This window comes from Heterodontus francisci, chromosome 8 (genome assembly GCF_036365525.1).
Source record: "Heterodontus francisci isolate sHetFra1 chromosome 8, sHetFra1.hap1, whole genome shotgun sequence".
In the NCBI taxonomy this organism is placed as follows: domain Eukaryota; kingdom Metazoa; phylum Chordata; class Chondrichthyes; order Heterodontiformes; family Heterodontidae; genus Heterodontus; species Heterodontus francisci.
Window position 1 is genome coordinate 76406008 of NC_090378.1, and position 19108 is coordinate 76425115.

The 19108-nt window shown below is 44.1% G+C and overlaps 1 protein-coding gene across 1 annotated transcript in view; it reads left to right on the forward strand.

Moving 5' to 3' along the window:
• Nucleotides 1-18724, forward strand: part of nmnat2 (nicotinamide nucleotide adenylyltransferase 2) — a 312435-nt gene extending 293711 nt beyond the window's left edge. The window contains exons 7-11 of the mRNA XM_068036467.1: nt 9486-9530; nt 10510-10586; nt 11184-11285; nt 12880-12947; nt 15057-18724. Coding sequence (XP_067892568.1) covers nt 9486-9530; nt 10510-10586; nt 11184-11285; nt 12880-12947; nt 15057-15159 — 395 coding nt within the window. The 3' untranslated portion in view covers nt 15160-18724. The remainder of the gene's footprint in view (nt 1-9485; nt 9531-10509; nt 10587-11183; nt 11286-12879; nt 12948-15056) is intronic.
• Nucleotides 18725-19108: the final 384 nt, after the last annotated feature.

Below are 19108 nucleotides of genomic sequence, written 5' to 3' on the forward strand. Positions count from 1 at the left end.
ATGCAACCCTGCCATAATCAGAGTCACAACAGCACAAAGGAAGCCATTCAGCCCATCGAGTTCATACCAGCTCTCTGCAGAACAGTCCAATCACTCTCATTCCCCAGCTTCATTCCCATATCCCTGTAATTTTGTCCCTCAAATGCCCATCCAATTTCCTTTTGAAATCATTCATCGTCTCTGCTTCCACCAACCTTGTAGGCAGAGAGTTCCAGGTCATTACCACTTGCTGCATTGAAAAATTCTTCCTCACATCCCCCACTGCATCTCTTGCCCAAAACCTTAAATCTGTCTCACCTAGTCCTTGTACCATCAGCCAACGGGAACAGCATCTTTTTTGTCTACCCTGTCCAAATCTGTCATAATCTTGTACACTCTATCAAATCACCCCTCAAACTCTAAAATAAAAGCAAAATACTGTGGATGCTGGAAATCTGAAATAAAAACAGAAAGTGCTGGAAATACTTAGGTCTGGCAGCATCTGTGGAGAGCGAAACAGAGGGCTGAATTTTCTGATCATGCCAGGGTGCGTAAAATGGCAGCACTGCTGCTTGTCACATGATCTGCCACATCACCTCTTAACCATTTTGCATAATGGAGGCAGCCGTACCTCCAATCACGTGACGGGGGCAGAATTGGAGACGGTGTCACTTGATGTAGGACCAGGTGCTGGTGCCAGCTTTAAAAGGCTGCCAGCCCTGCATTCACTGTCTCTATAGAAGCTCACTGAAGCAATACTTCTGTGCTGTTCCAAAAAGTTAAAACTGTGCAAGCCGCTCCACTGGGCATCCTTCTGATCATGTCAGAGGTCCAAGCAAGGTTGGCCTGACGGTTCAATGATGCCTCCCTGCTTATTCTCCTCCAGGCTGCAAGGGAAAGGCGGGAGGTCTTTTTCCCCAGCTAGGGCAAGAAGAGGTCCACTCGCCTGACCAAGCAAGCCTGGATGGAGATCACTCAGGAGGTTAGTAGCCGTGGGGTCACCCAACAAAACTAGGTCCAATGTAGGAAGAGGGTCAATGACCTCCTGCATTCAGCAAAGGTAATTGACACATTCCAAAATTGCTTGGTATGATCTGGTTGTCACTACATGGTATGCCACATGGGTGCCACTGCTATTTCAAAGACAGGAAGGTCATAGCAGATTGATGGCAGATGACTGGCTGCATATGTGAATCAAGTTTCCCTCGTTAATACCTCAGAGTATATTAGACCCATGACAGGTTGAGTCAGTATACTAGACAAAGCATCCCCCAGGTGTTGATGAAGTGCCCATGTTAATAGAACTGTGATGTTGAAATTTGGCAATGTTCAATATCTGCATCCTTGTTCTTTGAGGAGAAGAGGGCCCATAACAGGAGGGTGATGGCTAGCACTGTTGGTGGAGTGCCCGACCTGTGTCCTTTAAGTCAAGCCGAAGAGGAGGCAATGAAACTAGTCGGGAGCCAAAGAGGACACGCCATCTCAGACACGGAGCTCGGGGTCCTAGCGCAAGAGAGTGATAATTTCCGATCAGATACAAATGCAATAGTCACAGTAAATTAGATCTGGCATTCTGTCCTTAATGGGATATGTGTAGCCTAACCCACACACATGTTGTTTTCATTGTATCTTGCAGGTTGCTGTTTACAGGAGAGTACAGACCGCGAGAGATTGACAACAACCTCTGAGGTTGAGGAGCACTCAGAGGATGCACCATCCTTTAACTCTACTGCCCCTTCCACCAGCGCAGATAATTTCACCTTGGTGGGAATCTGCTCGGCGTTACAGTCAGGGGCATGAGCTGGTGAGAGCATAACACGCATGCCTGAGCAGCTGGCTGAGGCTGAGACAGCCGAGGCCTCTGATAGTCGAAAGACTGTGGGTGGCCAGGCCCTTGCTGAGCCCCAGGCTGATGACAGGCCTCTGGTTTTAGCAGCACAGGACATGCTGGATTTGGAGGGAGAGGTTAGGCAACATCTGGCGGAGGTAACAGATGCCATGCATAGCCTTGAGCAGACGGTGGGAGAGTCCATCCATGCCATGAGTGCTGCCATGTCCCAGGCATGTGAGTGTATGGTTTCATCCATCGAGAGGTTGGTGACCCTCTTGGAGAGCCACATTCCACAGATGCATAATGACCTGCAAACCCTTGCCTTAGCCATGAGATCCACTGAGCAGTGACAGGGCAAGAGGAAGGACCAGGAGGCCGGAGAATGTTCCAGCCTCTAGACCTTCTCCGGAGAGCAGGGAGGCTCCAAGGAGCCTTGAGAGGGAGGAGAAGAGGATGCGCTCCACATCTTGGGTCTCCCCTCAGGGTTATTCAAGTGTGCACACCGGTCCTCATCCCCCCCGCCAGTGAGGCAAGCTCCAGCAACCATGACGCATGAGTGCACTTCTGCACCAGTGCAGGAAGCCTTCAGGCAGCCAGGGCACTTCAGGCCTCAGGCACCCAGAGGACGCCCGCTGAAGTCATCCCAAGCCAAGGGGCATCATGATCAGCAGCCTGCCTCCAGTCCAGCTACTGTCGCAGGGGATGTACCACGCTGGAGCACACGCAAACGGATAAAAAAGACACCTTGACACACATGGGTATTCACAGGTGAAATAGATATCTCATGTTTAATGTATTTAAAAGGTCATTAATGCAAATCCTCAGCCTTCATTGATGGATAACCACATTCCACCATGACGTGAGTGTGACTACTGCAATCCCCTCAAACACCTTACTACATTGGCAAAGTGACCACTGACATCATTAACATGCCAATGAGCATGATTGTTTCATTACTCGAATGATGTCACATGAGCACTGGCTGAATTGGATGTTGCCATTCATGCTGGAGGCTAAGATAGTACGGAGGCAGAAAACTTGACACTACATGCATGAGGGTGAGTTTTGATCAGAAGTATATTTATTGCAAGTCATGGATTTCGGAAACGCTCCATTATAAAGTGTTGTCTTGCCTCCCTTGCATGCTGCTCAAGATGTCTGCCCTCCATCACTCTGCTAGGATCTTCCATGGCTGCTTGGCCTTGTGTGCCCTCTGCGTCAGAGGAAGTTTCATACTCCTACATGTCTTCCTCTGGTAATGTCTCTCCCCTCTGTAGTGCAATGCTATGTAGAACACAGCAGACCATAATGATGTGCCCACCTTTCTGTGGGCCACACTGAAGGGCTCCACTCGGCAAGTGTAGAGATGGTTTTCTTTCGGAAGACCAGTACAGGGCCCTGAAATGTTTTTGGTTTGCTCATGATGGCTCGCACTTCTGGAAATGAATCCATACCATGGAGCTAATGTAGGTTCCCTGTAACCAAAATTCCAACATTCCTTTGCACAGATATGTAAACTTCACCTTTGAAGGAAACCGAAGGTGCAAGGAAGATAGAGATGGGTATGATTCACCCTGTTTTCTTGGATCCCTGTGCTGTGCTGAGGAAAATCTGCTGGAGCCAGGCCCAAGAGGCAGCTGCAGTGGAACTGCATCTTCAGCATACCAATGGCCTGCTCGATGGTCGCTCTGGTGGAGCTGTGACAGGCATAGTAATGCTCTTCTGCATCATTGCTGGGGTTCCTTACAGGTGTCAGAAGCCATTTCCTCAATGGGTAGCCCTTCATCCTTGAGAATCCACCCTTGAAGGCGAGCAAGGAAGAGTGAAAAGATGTGGCACCTGTGACTGCCGAAGTACAAATGAGTTGTGACAGCTTCCCGGGAAGCAGGCACACACTTGTAGGAAGTGCTTTTTGTGGTCATATACAAGTTGTACATGAATGGAATGAAAACTCTTCCTGTTGATGAAGGCAGCTGGTTGGTCCGTGAGAGTCTTGACGGCTACTTGCGTGCAGTCGATCACACCTTGGATTTGTGGGAATCCTGCAATGGCCCCAAATCCAATGGCCCTCTCGGCCTGACTTTCAGGGTCTGTCCTGTAGCACACAAAGTCGCCGGCCCTCCTGAACAGAGCATTGGTTACCTCCTTGATGCAGCCGTGTGTTGCAGATTGAGAGACCCCACACATGTTATCGGTGGATCGCTGGAATGATCTAGAGGCATAAAAGTTTAGGGCCACAGTAATCTTCAGGGACACAGGCATAGGGAGACCACCAAAACCCATTGGTCGCAAATCATCGTTGAGCAGTGCGCAGAGCTCTGTGATGGCCTGTCTAGTCAGCCACAGTCTTCTCTGGCAGTTCTGCTCAGACATCTGCGGGTATGTCAGGCGAGTTCTATATATTTGCTGCTGTATCTGTGCTCTTTGTTACGTTTTCGGCTGCTGTTGATCACATCTGGGAGGCTCCTCTTGCGCTGCAGCTGCCTCTTGGGCCCACCTCCAGCAGATTTTCCTCAGCACAGCAAGAAAACAGGGTGAATCATACCCATCTCTATCCTCCTTGAACCTTCGGCTTCCTTCAAAGGTTAGGTTTATGTATCTGTGCAAAGGGATGTTGTAATTTTGGTAACAGGAAGCCTACATTAGCTCCATGGTATGGATTCATGCTGGACCTACAACATTTCCAAAAGTGCGAGCCATCATGAGCAAACCAACAACATTTCAGGGCCCTGCACTGGCCTTTGAAAGAAAACCACCTGTACACTTGCCAAGTTCTGCGGCACAGTGGCGCAGTGGTTAGCACCACAGCCTCACAGCTCCAGGGACCCGGGTTCGATTCTGGGTACTGCCTGTGCGGAGTTTGCAAGTTCTCCCTGTGTCTGCGTGGGTTTTCTCCGGGTGCTCTGGTTTCCTCCCACATCCAAAGACTTGCAGGTGATAGGTAAATTGGCTGTTATAAATTGCCCCTAGTGTAGGTAGGTGATAGGGAATATGGGATTACTGTAGGGTTAGTATAGATGGGTTGGGTTGAGCACTACCTAGAACTGTACTCCAGGGAGAATGCTGTCACTGAGACTGCCCTCAATGCAGCCCAGCCTCTACCAGTCATGGATGAGCTGGACATACAGCCAACCAAATCGGAACTCAGTGATGCCATTGATTCCCTAGCCAGCGGAAAAGCCCCTGGGAAGGACAGCATTACCCCTGAAATAATCAAGAGTGCCAAGCCTGCTATACTCTCAGCACTACATGAACTGCTATGCCTGTGCTGGGACGAGGGAGCAGTACCCCAGGACATGCGCGATGCCAACATCATCACCCTCTATAAAAACAAAGGTGACCGCGGTGACTGCAACAACTACCGTGGAATCTCCCTGCTCAGCATAGTGGGGAAAGTCTTTGCTCGAGTCGCTCTGAACAGGCTCCAGAAGCTGGCCGAGCGCGTCTACCCTGAGGCACAGTGTGGCTTTCGTGCAGAGAGATCGACTATTGACATGCTGTTCTCCCTTCGTCAGATACAGGAGAAATGCCGTGAACAACAGATGCCCCTCTACATTGCTTTCATTGATCTCACCAAAGCCTTTGACCTCGTCAGCAGACGTGGTCTCTTCAGACTACTAGAAAAGATCGGATGTCCACCAAAGCTACTAAGTATCATCACCTCATTCCATGACAATATGAAAGGCACAATTCAACATGGTGGCTCCTCATCAGAGCCCTTTCCTATCCTGAGTGGTGTGAAACAGGGCTGTGTTCTCGCACCCACACTTTTTGGGATTTTCTTCTCCCTGCTGCTTTCACATGCGTTCAAATCCTCTGAAGAAGGAATTTTCCTCCACACAAGATCAGGGGGCAGGTTGTTCAACCTTGCCCGTCTAAGAGCGAAGTCCAAAGTACGGAAAGTCCTCATCAGAGAACTCCTCTTTGCTGACGATGCTGCTTTAACATCTCACACTGAAGAATGCCTGCAGAGTCTCATCGACAGGTTTGCGTCTGCCTGCAATGAATTTGGCCTAACCATCAGCCTCAAGAAAACGAACATCATGGGGCAGGATGTCAGAAATGCTCCATCCATCAATATTGGCGACCACGCTCTGGAAGTGGTTCAAGAGTTCACCTACCTAGGCTCAACTATCACCAGTAACCTGTCTCTAGATGCAGAAATCAACAAGCGCATGGGTAAGGCTTCCACTGCTATGTTCAGACTGGCCAAGAGAGTGTGGGAAAATGGCGCACTGACACGGAACACAAAAGTCCGAGTGTATCAGGCCTGTGTCCTCAGTACCTTGCTCTACGGCAGCGAGGCCTGGACAACGTATGCCAGCCAAGAGCGACGTCTCAATTCATTCCATCTTCGCTGCCTTCGGAGAATACTTGGCATCAGGTGGCAGGACTATATCTCCAACACAGAAGTCCTTGAAGCGGCCAACATCCCCAGCTTATACACACTACTGAGTCAGCGGCGCTTGAGATGGCTTGGCCATGTGAGCCGCATGGAAGATGGCAGGATCCCCAAAGACACATTGTACAGCGAGCTCGCCACTGGTATCAGACCCACCGGCCGTCCATGTCTCCGTTATAAAGACGTCTGCAAACGCGACATGAAATCATGTGACATTGATCACAAGTCGTGGGAGTCAGTTGCCAGCATTCGCCAGAGCTGGCGGGCAGCCATAAAGACAGGGCTAAATTGTGGCGAGTCGAAGAGACTTAGTAGTTGGCAGGAAAAAAGACAGAGGCGCAAGGGGAGAGCCAACTGTGCAACAGCCCCAACAAACAAATTTCTCTGCAGCACCTGTGGAAGAGCCTGTCACTCCAGAATTGGCCTTTATAGCCACTCCAGGCGCTGCTTCACAAACCACTGACCACCTCCAGGCGCGTATCCATTGTCTCTCGAGATAAGGAGGCCCAAAAGAAGAGTATAGATGGGTGGTTGTTGGTCGGCACAGACTCAGTGGGCCGAAAGGCCTGTTTCAGTGCTGTATCTCTAAATAAAATAAAATAAATAAAATAAACCACCCCCACAGACAGACTTAGAGTTCTCCCAACAATTGCCCCCACCCTTCACAGACACACCACTTGCAAAGCTCTCCCAAACCGCCCCCCCCCCGCACCATCACCCCCACCCCACAGACAATGCAGTTGCCAACCATTCCAACCAACCACTTCCCATAGATAACAGTGTTCAGGAAATTACCCTGTCAAGTCACCGAGGACTGTCACCTCGGTGCTGCCAGATTTTTGAAGATGTGAATCTGAAGGCACATGAGTGCCACACACCCAACACAAGATTGCGAATGCCTGGTAAGATCACTATTAATTAGATTCAGATATATGCTAAAGAGTGTTGAACATAAGTAAATGCCATTGCGGTGGTGCAGAAGTGTTGCCACAGCACTTTGCTGCTTCCAACAGAATCGGAATGCAGCATTACAGCGTCCGATTCCGTGGCAGACGAATCCATGCTGATTCTCCACCCCACCCCCCCCCACCTAAAAACCCGCCTTACAGAGGAGCATAAAATTCATCCCAGAGTTAATGTTTCAGGTTGATGACCTTTCATCAAAACTGATTGTTCCGTTGCAGTCTTTCCTGTCAGTATTTGGTTCCATTTTACCCTGGCTAGATCCCCTCTCATCCCATTGAAGTTAGCCCTCTTCTAATTTAGAAGTTCTATTATAGATTGTTCCTTGCTCTTCTCCGTTGCTAATCTAACCTTATGATGCGATGATCATTCTTACCCAAGAGTTCCCCCACATCCACTTGGTCCACTTGGCCCATCTCATTTCCCAGCACCAGATCCAGCAATGCCTCCTTCCTAGTTGGGCTGAGAACATACTGGTCAAGGAATTCTTCTCCCTCCTTACCCTTTACCCTAGCAATATCCCAATCAATATTTGGGTAATTAAAGTCCCCAGTATCACCACTCTATATTGCTTGCCTGTGATTTCCCTGCAGATTTTTTACTTTATTCGCTGTTCCTAGGTGATGCAATGTGCTCAGCTGCAGGAACAGGAAAAACTGTCCCACTGAGTCACTGTAAACTAGTCACCTTGGCTTGTGCAATTATCTGGAGTTCAGTGGAAGCCATCAATGGAGCAGGCTGACTGGTGAATTATTAAGGGCTGGATCTTGTTCTCCTCCCGATGTCGGGTTCCTTGGCGGAGGGAGCCAGAAAATTGGAGCGGCAGTGGCCTGCCATGGAACGCGACACTGGGATTGCCAGTCCCATTTCTTCCCGTGACAGCCCCTCCACTGCTCTGCAGCAGGACCCGAGTTTACATATTTAAATTACATCTTTGCATTAATTAAACTGTAATCCGTAGCAATCTTACCTTCAGTTCCCGATCTTCAACGCGACGTGCGGCACTCACACACCTTCACTTTCCGGTTCAGGGAAAGCTGGTGCCACCGAGGTGGGGAAAGGGGTGAATTCTGCACTATGTATTGTATGGGGGGGTGGGGGAAGGGGTCAACTTTAAAATGGTAAATTTCTTTTGAATTGTCCACCGCAGCATTGCAGCTAAGGTTTTATTGCACACCTATTGCAGAAATAAATCGCTGTAACTTTATTCAATCAAATGATCAGTGGCAGACTGCATACTGAATGTTACAAGAATGATTCTTGTGAAGTGAATTAGTGACTAGGCCTGCATTGGAGGGCTTGCATTAAATAAATGGAAACTTTGATGCTGTGTCATGGAAAAATGGGTTTGGCTCATTATTCTTCAATGGTTCTGTAAAAGTAAAGCAGCGATTGATAAACAGTTTCCTTTTTTTGATCCTGTTTATATCTAATCAATCATAAAGGATGTTTTGGGAAAATTTCTGACAGCTAAAGTAGTCTGACCTGGGCCAAGCTGATTTCAGCAGTATGACAATGTAAGGGCTGGCAGCACGTGCTCCTTCATCAGGTGATGCCGTGAACGGTGTCACCAATGCCACGTGATTGCCTCCGGTGGCCGCCGTTCATATGTTGAGTGGCCACTGGACGCAAGATCACGATGGTGCGGTAGCCGTGTGTGGCGGCTGCCATTTTCTGTACCTGCCGCTGTTCCTGGTGGGAGAACAAGATCCGGCCCTAAGAGTGCCCTGGAGTACTGTGTTCCAGGTATCTGGAGTACCTGTCCCAGGCATTAGACTCTGCCAAAGAGAGTTGACCAGTTTCAATGTTTCCTCATCAGGTATGCTACTTGAACAAACGCAATACTATGTTGGGAAATCATATACCCCAACTCATGATGTTCTGTCCATTTAAAACTGAGCCAGCAAAGGTTGATCCAAGAGTCCCGCAAAGGTGTATCGTGACATCAGATAATAGCAGCACCAGCAGATCCGCTATACCATCAGAAAAGCAAGGAGCAGTGGGAGTAAAACCTGAGAGTCAAGAGCAGTGAAGGCCAGGGAGCCAGGGAGGTGAAGGGCAAAGCCATGAGATCAGTACAGCTGGTCCAAGGGACAGCTGTAGGTAGGTGAGCCCATCAGACCTACAGAGAATGGTACACAAAGGAAAATTTAAATACATGGAGATTGTTCTCCCAATTGGTGTTGCACAGCAAGTCATAAACCCACACTCCTCTCCCCCAGGTGTTGCTCTACAGACAGTGGATTGTGGACAAGTGAATTTATTTAGAGTGCCAACAATCCTTTAACAGTTTTTAATTCTCTACTTCAGATGAAAATGCAAACCTGGGCACAGCCATGAGATATGAAGAGATTGGTAAGTATAATTATTTCCTGCTGATTTGTCTTTTTATAGTAGATTAGTAGATTTTAGCACTTGGGAACATTGCACGGGTTTGATTTTAACTATCGTAGGGATGATATTTGGGAGACAGTGACTCAATATTAGCATCCTCCCTACACTATTTCCCATTGGATATCCATAGACAGCAAGCTAGCAATGTAAGTAAGGCAGTGTTACAGGTACCTGAGGTAGTGTGCAATACTATAAGGAATGGTTTTGGCCAGTGCTTAGCACAGCAGGAAAGATTTTAATGGCAATTTAAACATAAGCAGTGTTGGCACTGTAGGCACGGTTGGCTATGAGCAGACCTGCTCAGTACAGACCATTAGAGCAATTTTGAAGTCTCTGGCTTGCATAGCCACACCATTGCCATTGGGGAAGCTTTTTCCACCAGCTCAGTAGTTGTAAACAGTGATTTCATGTGAGTCTGACAAACAGGACTCCAGTGTTGTGGCTCTATCTCCTGACCTGTGCTCTCTTTGAGCATAGTTTCCTAGCTTGGAATGCGGGATTGTGGAATTGAACTTTAAAACAACTGTGCGCTGGCAAACTTTGTTCACTCAGTTGTTTTAAAAGGGAACCTGGCTACTTTGGATACCACCTTTAATATAAACTGGACATTTTCCACAGCAATAGGTTTGGGAGTGGATATTACAGAAAACAACTGTGGCTATGAGTTAGTTAAAATAAGTAAAATCCTGTCTTTGCATTGTAAGTTCTCTCTCCACTGCTCTCTTTACCAGTCAGGACTCTATAAAGAGAAATAAATCTGGTATGAAGGAATTTATAGTAAACTATAGGGGTGACGGTGATTCCTAAAATTCCCCACCAGTACCAGGCCTGTCACAGTGTGTTATTTGTTTATCATTAATTCTGTGTAAGACCTCACTGTTTGGATGACCCCTCCCACCTATATAAAGTATTATCCTGATGTTTGTCTCCCAATCAACAGAGCTGCGCATCTTGTTGCTGTGCGGCAGTGACTTGCTGGAATCTTTCTGTATCCCAGGTCTGTGGAATGAGGAGGATGTGAGTATCTCTTCCAGCTACAATCTGTTTCACTCTCTGTGTTTGTGTTTGGAGGGTTTATAAGGAATAATGGTTACATTGCTGTAAAGATGCAGCATAGGTTTTGGCAATTTGTGCTGGAAGAATATATTACAATTATACCCAAAGGAAAACAAGTAAAAGTTCTGCCTACCTCAAGAAAAATGTCTGGCCTGCACTTAGTTCCATCTCTGAAAGCTCAGCCAATATCAGGAACTTTCCCTGAGCCCAACCTGTGCCATTCAGATGTAGTGCATCGGTTCTCCATGAGTCACTTTCTATCTCAATCACTGAGTTTATTTAAAGCTGCTTGAAGTAGTGTGGTTCTTTAATCTAGATTTTATCCATTTGTATAGGTAGCAGACAAATCACAAAAAATAAGTGTGGGGTTTTTAAAAGGTACAAATCATTTTGGACATCAGGATTGTTTAGTTTTGTACCTTAAGCCACAAGCTCTTAGTAATGTGCCTGTCACTGTGGTAGCTGGTAACTGAAGCTGTACAAAAAGCAGTTTTCTCATTCCCTGAAGTGATGTAAATCATCATAACTGTAATTGTACCTTGAAATGTCTTTTCCCAGATGGAAGTGATAGTGGGTGATTTTGGAATCGTGGTTGTCCCTCGAGAAAGTGTAGACACAGACAGGATCATGAATCAGTCCTCGTTGCTTCGCAAATACAAGGTCAGTACTTGCCATTTTCACTGAAAATCATTTGCTTGGCTTTTTTAAATTTTATTTTTTAATTATAGTGCTGTAAAGTTTTACGATGTAGTTTGTAGTCTGACATGTTATTTCATTAACAATATTCAAAAAAGAGATTAGAAAAACATACTTTTTGATCTGACTTAAATGCAACTAAAAACTGACAATAACTAAGGTCAATGCCCCAATGCCCTTGGTGATGCTGAAGCACAGTGCAGTAGGTTCTATTTGTTTCCTGAGAAGCATAAAGTTTGTTATGCTGGAAGTGTTTTCATTATTGTTATTCTATTAGTTGTCATAACCTGGTGCAGCTAAAGACAACTGTTAAAAAGGTTTGACCATGGTGCTTGAAAGATGAGCTGAAACTCCGATTTTCTGTAGCATTATGTATGTACCACAATTCCATTTGTCTGTATTATAATGCACAAGGCATCACAACTGTATGGAACTGCCTACCTGGGCTAGTGGGCCTTTTATTATCTGTTATTTTGAATATTCTGTGAGCTTCTGTGTACAAAGGATGGAGTGTTTCAAGTGATGACACTGTCATGAGTGTAGACCAAGCATATCCTTGCTGTGATCCTGGTGGTAGGACTCGAAGCCAACATGGATGCATTATTCACTGCTCACTCAACAGCAATTAATTAGAGAAAGCTAATACGTCACAGCACCCAAAGACTATGAATCTTTGTTTAATGGAATAAAAATTGACCAAACCTGTGCATGAACTGCTACCAGCTGCCAATGTCTGAGGACAGAATGGAATATTTGAGACTCCTTATTTCTCTATCCTGTTCCACAGCTCTGAATAATACCTGGTGTATTATTAGTGTCACTTTAAGAATGTTTGAAACAGCCATTATTGTTGCTGAGGGAAAGCACCAAATTAGTGCATTCATATGGAGTAAAGAATGAAAACTATAAAATGTACAGCCTCTGTATTGATAGTTTTCTTCTAAACATTTTCCCCCCTAAAAACAAAACAATCATGTTGAATCTGAATCTGTGATATGATTGTACAAGATATTTTCTGTGAGATGATGCAGTCCGTGTTAATAGCAGGCCACAGAAATTGTGGAAGGTTACAGAGCAAATATTTGATTTGTTCCCTTTCCCCTTAATCCTATTAGTAAAGGGTGAAATGTTGTGCTCGACTATATCAGGAACTCTCTCTACTTTGTCTCAACAACATGCTATAATCCAAAGCCTCAGAAGAGCACCCACCACAGGACCATGTGTGAACATTTCCTTTCTCTGATCAGCCATCATTATACCCAGTCTGAATAAGGATGGGGCCAAATTATGCACGTTTTGTACTATCGAGTTGCATTCAACTGAATTGAATTGAGAATGAAACTTCACCAGGTCTTTAGAGATGACAGAGAGAGGAGTACAAAATGGATTCAAATCCAGGTCCTAGAGCTGAAAGGGCAACAAACTCTTTGTGCTGCAACAAGGACTATAATAATAATAACAAACTCATAAATTCATGGGCAGTTGCTTTGATTAGGAATCTGCTGTATCTGGTTTGTGTGTGTATGTATATACAATACAATTTTTTTTTCTTTAACAGGATAATATCCTTGCTGTAAAGGATGACACTAATCACCCCATGTCTGTTGTGAGTTCTACCAAGAGTAGGTATGTAATCTCCTCTTATATCTGGATAGCAACTGACTAATTTATATTAAAAATAACAATGCCTCCTGATGGTTCATTGAGTTTAATCACTGAGTAGCTGAACCATACAGACTAACAAGGTCTCCGATTCCATTCTCAGTCTGGGATGAGTTAGCTAGTTTTAGCTGGGGTTATGCCAGGGGCATTATTATTGGTCTTGGTCTCCCTGGGTTATGGAGTGGGAAATTAGCCACATTTCCTGTTCCAGATTGTTATCCAGCGACTACTGCTAGGACTGTGCATGTATGGGTACTGGATGACGGCAGGAGTAAGCTAAATTGTGATCCTCCCCACCCCCTCAGCAGTCAATCACCATGCCTTATACTCTCTAACAGGCCTGACAATTGAATAGTAGCTATTTGCGTAAGGGTGGCTGGTGCCTGTGGAACCATACCCCAAGGAGGAATCAACACCTTTGAGAAGGAAGCAATTCGGTAGAGCCGATTGACAAAGGGGAGGGGGGGAAGCATGGTTGGCTAGAGGTTATTTGTTAGTTTAATCAGTGAGAAAAGTTTCAAAGTGCTTTAATTTTCCATTTCAGGCAGGCAGCTCGAGCATTTATAGCTTCACCTGAAAATTGCACTGGGACATCAATGGTGTGGCCAAGGTGACCCAACAATAACCTCCCCCCCCCCACCCCCCGATTCAAATTGCAGTCCACCCAGTTTACAACCATGCAACAGGCAGCCAATGACTGAATGTTGCCTCTCACAGATGAGATCAGTAACCAGGTCAGGGAGAGCTGTGGATACAAGCTGGCATCCTGCTCCTTCATTCACATTGCATCAGGACTCCAACTCACTGCACCACCATGCAATCCAATGTTCTCCAGGTATAGCAGAGCCATAAACCTCTGTTTCACAAAACAGGTTCATAAATGGCTCTTTACTTGACTGACTAGCTTTTATCATGCACAGCAAGCTCTGTTTAAGTTCAAAGGTAATGACTTATTTATTGGTGAATTTCAAAGAAAGAACAACCACAGTATTGCATCTGTTGTGAGCGCTTTAGACTGAAGGGTTTTAAATTTAACTCTATCATTGAACAGAATTTTTAAAGTGATGGGGGCACATTTTGACTTTTCCATTGGCCTCAATGGAAATAAAAATCAGAAGAGATCTAAAGGGGCTGCTGATTCACTATCACTCATTTTACACCATTGCAGAAAGTCAAGAACCAGTCCATGTTCTCCTGCAAGGAGGACTTCATAAATGTTATTCTCTTGAGACTGTCATACATTCCCAGGGTTGACGTTTCATTGGTAGTAAATGGCCCTCATAGAGGAGGGTGAGTTGCATAATTTGGACCTTATCTATTTGTCAGCGGGATTGGGTATCATAGCCAAGTGCAAAGGCCTTAGACCCTGGTTCCAGCTGCTCTTGAATTGCAGACACTAAAAGGAGTAAGAAAAAAGAAGATAGAGCCTAAAAAGAGGTTTCCAGACACAATTCTGCCTTTGTACAGCAGCTCGAAGAACCACCAACCCTGCCTCCTTGCCCCACCCCCAGTCAGTGGCCATTGCGACTGCTGCAGGTTTCATAGGCCTACAGCAGTAGTTGAATTTCCATCCCCATTTGCAGGTGAAAGACCTTGCCAGGTAGAGCCTTGCTGACACTAATGAACTGAACCTGGAGGTCCAGATGGGTTCAGGTCATGTCAGGTAAAGCAAACTTTAGGTGTGGCCCACCCGACTAGTATCCAGATATGGAAGGAAGAGGAACGTAACCGCTTTTGCCTCTGGTTTGGAAGGGGTTTGGGAAGAGCAGTGACCTTTTGGAACAACATCCTTCAGCACATCACTGTACAATATTAGTGATGGATCTTAAAATGGTTATAAACCTGAAGCTCAGCCACCTGTTCCTCTTGCTGTCTGGAGGTCACATCTATAAAATGGCAAAGTAGGCAAGTAAATGGCTGACGGGGATTCCATCTGCTCTCTCTCTTATCCCCACCACCACATTCATAAAAGACAAGAAAGCAACTTTAAAGTAAATGAACAGATTTAGTCAGCAAAATCTTTTTGTTACACCAGTGCATTGTGGTTAAACATTTTGATTTGCATTTTGACAGATTGGCTTTGCAACATGGTGATGGCCACGTGGTGGAATATTTGAACCAGCCTGTTATTGACTACATCTTACAGAATCAGCTCTATATCAAGACATCTGGATAAATGTCTCCAGCAAAGACCAGCAAGAACAGCTTACAGTTTCGCTCTCAGTAAAACTGTACCACTGCTCTACTGCTTACATATACAGAGCTTCTAGTGTCCGCCATTCCCACTGTACAATAAGAGTAGAAGCTCTACTGACAGAATGCACTGTATGAACTGCACAGAACTTCTCGCTGTCCACTCGTGTCTCTTCCTCTGTGCTGCCCTCTTTCTGACACTTGCGCTGACCTTCATATTATTGCAGAATACCAAGCTTCAGTATAATTATTTCCTTTTTTTATTAGAAGTAGAATTATGTATGTTTCTTCATAGGAAATTCCTAACCTCTCTGTGCTGCTTGCAACTTTGACAGAACCAGGTCGCCTGCTCTTTCTGGGTTAGCGATTCAGGACTTGCAGTTAGTAGCATGCCTAGTTCAAAGAACTGCTTCAATGCCTCTGTGTTTAGTAAATGTGATAAGCTGAAAAAAATCAATTGTTTCCCAACAGGACCAAAGTAAGAATTTGATGGTATTGCAGGTATTCTTGATGTCTCACAAAATGCATAGCTTCTAAAATATTTGTGAATATTTTGATATAGCTGGGGAAAAATACATTTGCACCAAAGTTATTTTCTGTTTGGAGAGTGAACATCACATTTAGCCTCCTTTCCTCCAATTGTATCATGGTAGCTTATAAAAATGAGAAAAACTGAGTTATTTAAAAATAATGCAATATTTTAAAATAATGCAATATTTTTGTTTCTGGCCAAACTCCTCTCCAGCTCAGACTCGAGGGCTAGTTCCCCTCCCCTCTCAGTAGTCAAACTCTATTATAACCAATCATGCATAGCTTGAAAACAGTCAAATGTATACCTCCAGATCACCACAGCAAAAGAGCAGAACATCAAATGGATAGTGTGTTTCTCTCCAAAATGACTACCAAGTCCATTTTAGAAACAAAAGCTGGTTCCTGGTTGGCTTCATTTATCATGTTTTACCTTAGCTTCATCTGACGACAGATAACCTGTCCTTCAACAATTGATTTTTTTTTTATTCTGACTGCATCATATTAAACTCTTAACATCCAATCGATGACAAAGCTGTTGTCCAATCATGTTGTCAGATGATCAGTTTTCACTGCTCACGGTCCTCTCTCATTCAGTCGTTGAAAAGTTTTGCTATCATAAACTTTGTGTGTTTGCAATTGGTGCAGATTCCTGTCAAAAATTCCTACTGTTTCTGTTAATGATTGCACAGAGCTTTCAGACATATCCTTTAATGTACAGTATGTGACTGATCTCTGTTCATTGTTGTCTAGTGTCCAACACCACCAGTAGTTTAACCTTTGATGTTGCACGCTTGTCTCTATGCAGATACTAGGTGGATATCATGAAAGGGTTCTATATCACCTTCCTGGTGTTTTCATTTTGTCATTCAAGAATAATAAAGATTAGAAGTGAGATGTGTTGTCAATTTAAAGCTGTAACTGATCTAGATGCATGCTTCCAGGGTTCTCTAGCTTGTTGCCACTTTTGTGAAAATAAGTGTTATATAAATGGTCTATCTGCTGGCATCCAATTGGCTGAGATGCAGATCATGAATTCCATAGTTTCTTTAAGAAATAAATTCTAATTTTTCGACTTGAAATTCTGCATTTCCAGTAGTCTAAATGAAATGGCGCCTTTACATAAAAACATATAAATTTTTTATCGAACCATTGTTATTCTTGGCTGTAACGGTCTTTGTTCGTAACACAAATCCAAAAAATAAGCACATAACGTCAGCTCTAGTAGTTCCTTCCCAAACGCTTGAAACGTTTTTCTGTTTCTAACCTGTACCTTTTTAGAAAGCAGATTCCAGTTTTATAATTGATTTTTTTATATATATATGAGCCTGCGATTCAATTCTTTTTAATGAACTGATGTAAATTATTAGCAGTATTAAACAGTGTTGCTATGGGCTGGAAGGTGTGTCTCATTAGTAAATCATGCACAATGGAGTTTGTTTAGTGGACGAGATGAAGCCACAAATCAGAGAAGTTGCTGCTACATCCTAGCCGGGGATAATTTATCTCTATTCCTCGACAACACTCAGCCAGTTGTGTTCTAGGAAATTAATTAAGGTATTTCCACATATTAAATAACTGATTCAAAAAAGTGATAGCAACACATGAGAGAACCCCACCTGCACCCTGCCAGCAACCCCCCCCCCCCCCCCCCCCAACCACACCCCAACTCTGGTGGTCATTCAGTGGTCAGTGTATACATTTGTATTACTCATTTTTTCTTTAAAGATGTAATAAAAACATTTCTTATTTAGTGGTTTAAATCTTTTTAACCGTGCGTCTGGTATTTGTGACGTTCCCCATGATGTATTGATGGGATTGAAGTACGTGTAGGTGTGAATTAATGTGAGAAAATATGCATCTAGTTGACTATTCAGTATATTAAGTTGTTGAAGAACAAGCTGTCCTGGTACAGATGTGCCCCTGTCACTCCAGCATTTAAAGGATTTGTAAAATACAGTACATACTGAGTAAAAGCTAACCATTTCCTTGGATCTGATTCTGGATGGCACATGTGTGAGTACAATGCATGCATATTATTATCACTTGTGTGTCAACTTTTGTGCAGTGCATACTCCAGGCAAAAGGGCAGAAAACATGAGGATATATTATTGTAGTTTTTGATGGCCATCTTTGTAATTTTTCAGAAATGATGCATTGAATGCATTTTGAAAGGATGTTCATCGTTTAAAAGAGCTCACTGAGTGAGACAGCATCTCATTCCTTTTTGAACTAAGATGAAATGAATCATCTTCCTTATCCATAACTTTCTTGTGATATACCCATCTTCATAATAAGGCACTCTATTGTAGCACTATGTTACAAAGTTATTGCGCCTCGGCTCCCAATTTATCATGTTTCATTTAACTTTACCGCAGAAATTTCACTGTTGCAGCTGTCATGTTATGAGAACACAAAATGCATGTCTCCAACAGACTGTTTTAGAATGAAATTTATTCTCTTGAACCTGTTTAAATCTTTAGTAGATAGTCAAGTAATGTGTCAACTTTTATGAAGAATATATAATTGAGAATGTTGGGGGGAGGAGTAAGTATCTTTGTCCAAAACAAACCACAAAAAAAAGGTTGAGGTAGTATTTATAGTGCATGCCTGAGAGTGCTGTGCACTGGAATTATGAACCTTAGTTGAATTGAAACAGCTGGTTATTGCTTTGTGTTGTGTTTTCCTTTCTGTTCTCTTCTGATGTAAAGCCCCACCCAACTCACACTATAACCTTGATCTCCTTGATATTGATCCATTCCACAGCAAACCTGGTCACAGATCAGGTCATTTGCAAATTGCCATCTAGATGTTTTAGTGAGAGGATATGCACTAGCCACTAAGTGACCCCTTATCAATAACTTCATGTATCTGAAAATATAGTTAATTTTAGAACATTCTTATTTCAGTGTATTATCTTTAATGTTCAAATGAAATTTTTCACTGGCTATAGCAGGTTTAAAACTATTGGTATTTAAAATGATGTGATGAATTTAATAGTCAGGAATCAAATATTCTGTTTTGTGTATCATAAACTTTCAAATTATTTCTTAAAAATTGCTAATAAAATTCCTTGCTGAAAAAAACAGTGACTGTATGTCATCTCAAATTATTGTTATGTCTGCATTCAGACTGGAAAAGTAAATGATTGAAGCATGGGAGTTGGGTCCACTGGTTGTCTGCTATTACCTATTATAGACTAAGCCTTGTATTGAGAACAGTGGCCTGAATTTTAACCCAGAGGCAAATTCTGTGTGTGTGAGGTTGGGGTGGTGGGATGGAGGTTGCTGTGGTGAGGTCAGGAAAGCCAGCTTCTTTAAAAACTTTTCTGTCAGTTGATTGACAGGCTGAAGGCCTGTCGGGCTTGGAGCCTGCTTCACAAGGCCGCAGCCAAGGAGATCAGG